This window comes from Pteropus alecto, unplaced genomic scaffold (assembly GCF_000325575.1).
Source record: "Pteropus alecto unplaced genomic scaffold, ASM32557v1 scaffold40, whole genome shotgun sequence".
NCBI classification, from domain to species: domain Eukaryota; kingdom Metazoa; phylum Chordata; class Mammalia; order Chiroptera; family Pteropodidae; genus Pteropus; species Pteropus alecto.
The window spans coordinates 5,144,427-5,152,253 of NW_006431919.1; the positions used below are offsets into that span (position 1 = coordinate 5,144,427).

The 7,827-nt window shown below is 43.4% G+C and overlaps 1 protein-coding gene across 1 annotated transcript in view; it reads left to right on the top strand.

Annotated features, from left to right (window-relative positions):
• LARP1 (La ribonucleoprotein domain family member 1) overlaps positions 1 to 7,827 on the top strand; it is a gene marked incomplete at its 5' end in the record, with an annotated part of 52,659 nt that overhangs the window by 39,422 nt on the left and 5,410 nt on the right. The window contains 7 exons of the mRNA XM_006906574.2: positions 312 to 704; positions 1,521 to 1,644; positions 1,767 to 1,972; positions 2,443 to 2,549; positions 3,433 to 3,584; positions 5,789 to 5,933; positions 7,621 to 7,741. Coding sequence (XP_006906636.1) covers positions 312 to 704; positions 1,521 to 1,644; positions 1,767 to 1,972; positions 2,443 to 2,549; positions 3,433 to 3,584; positions 5,789 to 5,933; positions 7,621 to 7,741 — 1,248 coding nt within the window. The remainder of the gene's footprint in view (positions 1 to 311; positions 705 to 1,520; positions 1,645 to 1,766; positions 1,973 to 2,442; positions 2,550 to 3,432; positions 3,585 to 5,788; positions 5,934 to 7,620; positions 7,742 to 7,827) is intronic.

Sequence of the window (7,827 nt, forward strand, 5' to 3'; positions counted from 1 at the left end):
CTCATAGGCTAGGTGCTGTGTAGGATATAAAGGGGAATGAGAGCAGTTCCTGACTGTAGGGAACTCGTCATCTCATTGTGAATGACTCTGATGTGAGCTGTGTGGAGAGAAACTTGGAAACCTTATGGGACATCCTTTCTCCACGAAGTTGCCTCCAAGGCTGACATATGTGACTTTATGGCATTATCAGGGCCACAGTTGTGACAATCTCATGTTTAGGGGTTGAGACCTCTCTATCATGGGACAGCTGTGGAACCTGGTCTAAGGACACCCTGGTAGTTCTGTCTTCCCTTGGTCTGTCTCCGTTTTAGAAGTCAGAGGAGCCCAGGCTTCTCCACCAGACCTCTCTGCCTCAGCAGCTGCCCTCTCAGCAGCTGGTGTCAAAGGATCAGGATGAGCAAGAGGAACTGGATTTCCTGTTTGATGAGGAGATGGAGCAGATGGATGGGCGGAAGAACACCTTCACTGCGTGGTCTGATGAGGACTCTGACTATGAGATTGATGACCGGGATGTCAACAAGATCCTCATTGTCACCCAGACGCCACCTTACATGCGCCGGCACCCAGGGGGCGACCGTACAGGCAACCATACCTCGCGTGCCAAAATGAGTGCTGAGTTGGCCAAGGTCATTAACGATGGGCTCTTCTACTATGAGCAGGACCTGTGGACAGCGAAATTCGAACCTGAGTATTCCCAGATCAAGGTGAGGTTCGGAGAGAGAATGGTGAGGATGGGGCCTGGGAGCCTATAATGCGTGGGAAAGAGGAAGGCTGATTAGCTATGTGACCTTGAGCGCAGAGCCTCAGTATCTTCCGTGTAAAAGGGGGTGACAGTTGAAACCTTACTGGGATATTAAGAACGAGAAGAGCTGTGTGAGCATTTGTAAACTGCCAGTGTGGTTACTGTGCAACCTGAGCATCCATATTTGATGTCATAACAGTCAGACACTTCTATAGGGAAGAGAACAAGAATTAGATTGTCATTTCTATTCTTAAATATTTAGGCATATAAAAAAGTTTAAAGGCTTTTTAAGGAGCTGGCTTTGAGTATGGAAGATGGAAAAAAGGTAGGTCTTTTAAAAAAACAGGTGCTACATGGAAACTGTCAAAACCTCTGTTGTAGGTTTTTACAGAGTGAATATAATATATGTGGTGGAGGGTGGGCCTTTGGTGAGCCTGTGTAGTGAGTAGTGTGTTTGGTGGAGGTGAGGAGAGAGTGGCAGGAAGAGATTTGGGGGGAAGTCTGCAGTGAGTTCCTGGGGAACCAGACGGAGTCCTGATCTCAGTCTGGAGACAGAGAAGTGTGGGCAAGTACTAACCCCTTCTAGGTTAGCACATTTGTACCCAGGTGACTGGGTTTGAGGAATAGTGATGAGGCAGCTGAGAGCCTGGGGACCAGAATTCCACGTATGTGGACGTGGGAGCTGCCCTCTCCAACTTCCTGCACGTCTTGATTCCTAAACAGGCTAGGGCAGTCTTCTTACTAACATCTTTCCCCACCCACCTTGTATCCTCTGCAGCAAGAAGTTGAGAACTTTAAGAAAGTCAACATGATCAGCCGGGAGCAGTTTGACACACTAACTCCTGAGCCCCCTGTGGATCCCAACCAGGAGGTTCCTCCCGGGCCACCCCGATTCCAGCAAGGTGAGGGGCAGCACTTGGGATCCTGGCTTGGGCGGGAAGGTCCGAAGCCCTCTGTCAGGGCCTTCCAAGGATAGATAGTCACGGGCCTGCCCCTACTTGCTGACCCCACTCTGCCTCTGCAGTTCCCACTGATGCCCTGGCGAACAAGTTGTTTGGTGCGCCTGAGCCCTCTACTATCGCTCGCTCCCTCCCAACCACTGTCCCAGAGTCGCCAAACTATCGTAACGCCAGGACCCCCCGTACTCCCCGGACACCGCAGCTCAAAGACTCAAGCCAGACATCACGGTTTTACCCAGTGGTGAAGGAAGGACGGACACTAGATGCCAAGGTGAGGTGTGCTCCTGCTGGGCTGCTAAGAGTCTTGGGCCCATTTCACTGCATCCCAGTGCTTTGCTTCTCTCTTGCCTTGTTTAAGCCAAGAAAATGCCAGATCCCCCCATCTGCTCTGTGTTCTTAGGCTGGTGGGCCCACCTGAGACTGAGTGACCACATCTACAAAACGGACTAGATATGGGAGTGGTGGCCCCATGTAGCCATGATAAGGCCTGAGGAGGACTCACCAGGTGTAGGTCCTTGGGCAAATCACTTTGTGCCCAAGCCTCGATTTTCTTCATCTGTGAAATGGCATACGAGCTCCTAGCTCATGGCTGTGGACATTGTGAGAGAATAAATGTGAAAATGATTTGTAAATTGTGAGATGACATACCTATGAGGGGATCTTACTCCTATAAAATGCTTGATATGCTCCTCACACTTGTATGAGTACAAGAAATAACAAATACTGGACTGACCTTTGTAGATGCCTCGGAAAAGGAAGACAAGACACAGCTCCAACCCACCCTTGGAGAGTCATGTGGGCTGGGTGATGGATTCTCGAGAGCACAGGCCCCGGACTGCTTCCATCAGGTGTGAGGCTATGGGGAGGAGAGATCTGGCTAATTATGGGGTGGGTGAGAGAGCCATGAAATCGATGGGACCAGGAAGAAAGAACCTCTTCGTTAAGAAAATTTTTAAAGGAATGTTCATCAAAATCAAAAAACAAAACAGAAATCTGTCTTAATCCTGGGAACATAAGTTAAGGGCCTGGGAAGAGAAAGCCTTCTTTCTAAACCAGTAGTATCACAGCTACATGGGTCCAGATTCTCAGAGAATATCCTTGAATTAATTTCAAATGAGGATATTTGCTGCCTACCTCAGGAGAGCCAGATAAATGAATAAAAATGCAGGTTCCTGGGCTCCACTCCTCGATGTGCTAACTCAGCTTCTGGGGGTAGGGCCCGGATTCCTTTTTATTTATCTTTCGTAAAATGGCCCCAGTGTTCCCTGTTCCAAAGCAAGGTTTGGGAGCCACTGATGTGTGTACTCTATTCCCTACAGAGGTGGTACAGACTGAAATAGGCATGGTTTTAAGAAAAATATAGATGGGTTAACCTATAATAGCTCATTCAAGAAGAAAGTAAATGTTAATTCAGGATAAATAAAAATTGTTAAAAGTTGAGGTTTGGGCATAGTACCGATCACTGCCTTTAAATAGCCCCATCACCCGCGATGAGTCTCCCAATCTGTGAGCCTTAGTGACCTCTTTGTAATACTGTCCAAAGATTGATGCAGAGAGCAAGTCACCATGACTGTAAGTCAAGGGCCTAGCACAGTACCTGGACTTCCTTGTTTGTTGCCATGTGAGAGGCTGGATCTTAGCTGATAGAAAGGACAAGAAGGGCCCCTGCTAACCTGATGGCCAGTTTCTCTGGGGAACCTGGTGACACTGTCTCTCTTATGGCCTCTGTAGCTCCAGCCCCTCAGAAGGGACACCTACAGTTGGCAGCTATGGCTGTACCCCTCAGTCGCTGCCAAAGTTCCAGCATCCTTCCCATGAGCTGCTCAAGGAAAATGGCTTCACACAACACGTCTACCACAAGTATCGTAGGCGCTGCCTTAATGGTAAGAAGCACATGGGGACGGGGCTAAGCCTCTGGGGTCACTGCTTAGATCCAGAGTGTAAGTGCTGGTGGAGTAGGTGACTGTTTTCTCTGATCTCAGCAAAAAGTGACGTGACATTATAGCAGGAAGAGATGAAGTTAGACTCAGTCCGGGCAGTTTTGGAATACAGAAGGCTGATAGGATCTGGCACTGGGAACATTCCTGTTCTTTGATCTTCCTCTACTGATAGAAAAAGTGTCAAGAGTTTTCCCATTTCTGGCAAAATCACCAACTCAGCCATTGTCCATTGTGGTCCACTGTCCATCACAAAACGTATATGTGAGGCAGCATGTATTTCCTAGAACAGAGGTTACCTCATTCCGGCCTGTGAGCCAATTCTAGCCAACAGCATATTTTAGTACAGCCCTTGAGCTAAGAACAGTTTTTACATTTTTAAGGGGTTGTGGAAGGAAAAAAAGAATTTATGATAGAGCCCCCACGTAGCCTGCAGTACCTAAAATATTTACTCTCTGGCCCATTACAGAAAAAAGTTTGCTTACTCCACTCTAGAAAATAGTGTAAGGAAAAGACTTCTCCAGATGTTCTCGTGTTTCCTTCTGTCACAAAGTGAGACATCTTTTAACTGTAGCTGTGTAAAGATGCTCAAAACCAATCTTAATACTCACTTGTAGTTATTAACTCATGCTACCCCCTTTGATTCAACAAAACATGGATGCTAAATGCTCGATTTATCACCTTTTCACCTGTGTGTGTGTGTGCGCGTGATAATAGCTTTATTGAGATACAATTCACATACCATACAATTCACCTGTTTCAAATGTACAATGTAATCACCAGAATCAATTTCAGAACATTTCCATTGCTACAGAAAGAAAACCTGTGCCCCTTTACCCCTCACTCCCCATTTCCAGCCGCCCCGCCCCGCCCCCAACTCCTCCTAGGCCAACATAACCACCAGCCTATTCTCTATGGATTTGCCTTTCCTAGACTTTTCATATAAACAGAGTAATTCAATATGTGGTTCTTTGTAACTGGCTTCTCTCCCTTAACATATTTTCAAGGTAGCATGTTTTAGTACTTCATTCCTTTTCATTGCCAAATAACATACCATTATATGGATATACCACATTTTTTTAATCCACTCATTAATTGATGGGCAGTTGGGTTTCCCCTTTTTGTCTATCATGAATAATGTTGCTGTGAACATTCCTGTACAAGTTTTTGAGTGGATATAGGTTTTCATTTTTCTTGGGTGAAAGAGTGGAATTGCTGGGTCATATGGTAACTGTGTTTAACTGTTTGAAGAACCATGAGATTGTTCTCAAAAGTGGCAGCACCGTTTTATTTTCCTGATAACATTATATGTGGGTTCTTATTTCTCCACACCCTCCCAACACTTGTTATTGTCTGTCTTTGATTATAGCCAGCCTAGTGGGTGTGAGGTGATACCTCCTTATGGGGTCGATTTGCATTTCCCTGGTAGTTAATAATGTTGAGCGTTTTTCCACTTTGGCCATTTGTATTTTTTCTTTGGAGAAATGTCTGTTCAGATCCTTGACCTATTTTTTAACTGGATTGTTTGTCTTTATGATTAAGTTGTAAGATTTCTTGATATATTCTAGATATGTTTCTTATCAGATACTTGAGTAGCAGCAAATTTTGTTCCATTCTATGGATTGTTTTTCCTTTGTTGATAGTGTCGTGTGAAGCACAAAAGTTTTTAATTTTTTTAATCAAATTTATCTTTTTTCTTTAGTTGCTTATGCTTTGGTGTTGTGTACTGTTTTTAATGTTACCAATTTGTGCTTGTTAATATTGTAGGATTCCTGAAATAATCATTGATAACGAATACTTAATGTAATTTGTTAGAATGTACAAACTGTTTTGCATGCTTTTCTTTGTTCTAACTACGCTTGAGAGCTATACCATTTGAGGTAAAGGGCTAGACCAGGATGACCTGGTTCAGAAGCTGGTGCCACCTGCTTCTGGTGAGGCTCAGGCCCAGTGCCTGGCAGCAGGGCCTGACACAGAGTAATTAGTGCTCAATAACTATCTCCTTAAAGACTAAAGAGGCAGGCGATAAACAAGGGAATTGGAAGGTGCTGGAGAAAGGACCGAGGTCCTTTAGCTCCAGGATCGTTTTCCCCCTGAAGCACAGGCAGCCTGGTCCTGACACATGTCTCCCTTTCTTCCTCCCCCATCAGAGCGGAAACGCTTGGGCATTGGCCAGTCTCAGGAGATGAACACTCTCTTCCGCTTTTGGTCCTTCTTCCTCCGAGATCACTTCAACAAAAAGATGTATGAGGAGTTCAAGCAGCTGGCTCTGGAGGATGCCAAAGAAGGCTACAGGTGAGCAGAGTTGGAGAGGGGGCTCTGGCTGGTGCTTGGCAGGTGGCGAGGGGTCCCTGGCGGTCTGCTTCCAGACTGTAATTGGAAATCCCTTGTGTATGTACTTCACAAACTTTATTAAAAATTTATTGTTTTAGAATGAGTAATATATACACATGGTTCAAGATTCAACAGTTCAGAGATTATGTAGTGAAAAGTCTCATCCCTGTCCCCTGCCATCTAGTTCATTTCCCCAGAGGCAACCAGTATTGTTAGAATCTTATGGGTTCTTTCTGAAAATACTTTGCCCATGTAAGTAAGGACATCCACCTGTGTGTCTCTCATACCCCTTTTGTTTACACAAAAGATGACCTCTGTTACATATGCTTTTGCACTTTGCTTTTTTACTTCATGCTATATTTTAAAGATCATTCTATATCCATTCATAAATAACTTTCTCGTTCCTTTTTATAGTCTCTATGGATGTACTATAATTTATTTAGCCGGTCTCCTATTAATAAATACTTTGGTTTTTGTCAATATTTTACTATTTAAAAACCCTTTTAAAGACTTTTCTTTTTTCCCCCAAGTAACATGTGCTCTCTCTGTAAGCAATTTGAAAAGTACAGAAATGTTTAAAGAAGTTGGGGGAAAACATTCTTCAGTCCAGAGACAGCCAGTGTTGATGTTCTGCCATAGTTCATGTTTTTAGATATCATTCCGTGAATGCCTTCTTGTTTCTTATTTATCATTTATAAACATAAGCATTTTCTGTGTTGTTAAAATAATTAACTTTTTTGCCTTCTTACAGAAGGCAAATGTCTTTTTGCTTGAACGTTTAGAAAATGTAGATAAGATCACTTAAAGAGTTGCAACTCCAGAATGATAACCAGCGTTAATGTATTTACATGTGTGCCCTTCCAGACTTTATACGCATGTGTAGATGGAAGATTTACGTATTTGTTTCCAAAAATGGGCTCATTTTACATATGACACTTTGAAACATTTCATTTCCACTTGATTATAAGCATCTGTCAGTATCCATAGTGAATATTTACATTATAATTTTTAATAGCTTATATTATTCTAATATGAGATATTCTAGATTTACCATGTTTCTCTTAACTACTTACTACTTTATTCTTAGACATTTAGCTTTTGTTTAATAATTCTGCTATGAACATTTTTGGTACATTTGCAAAATCTAAATCTGTATTTTTGGCCATTTCCCTGACATGTTCCTAGAAGTGAAATTTCTGAGTCAGATAAATTAACAGACCTACTCATTGGCATGGTCAGATGGCTTTGCAGAGAGCTTATCCCAGGGATTGGCAGGCTTTTTCTGTAAAGGGACAGACAATAAATATTTTATGCTTTGTGGTCTCTGCTACAGCTACTCAACTTTGCTCTCGTAGCAGAAAGCAGCCAATGACACTTCACAAACGAATTGGAGTAAACAGACGGTGTGGGCAAGGGGCTGATATTCATTTGGCCAGAGTTTGCTGACCACTGGCAAACTATAAACATTTAATGTTGGACCCACTTAGACTAGCATAAAATGTTAGCCTTCCTAAAGAATATTTGCCATTTCCTTGATAATCCATTGTATTTAAACTGTTTTGCAGCTCATCTATTATGTGGGTACATTTCCTTGTTTTACAAGTGAAGAAACTGAGTCCTGATTTCACTGACTTGTGCTCTCCTACAGATATGGTTTGGAGTGCCTTTTTCGATACTATAGTTATGGCCTGGAAAAGAAGTTCCGGTTGGACATATTCAAGGATTTTCAGGAGGAAACCGTGAAAGATTACGAAGCCGGTAAGAGCCACCTTCCCCTTACTCCCCAGTTGAGCCTGTATCACCGTACCTCCCTCTCCTCTGAACCTGTTTATTCTCAACTACTCACTGACCCATC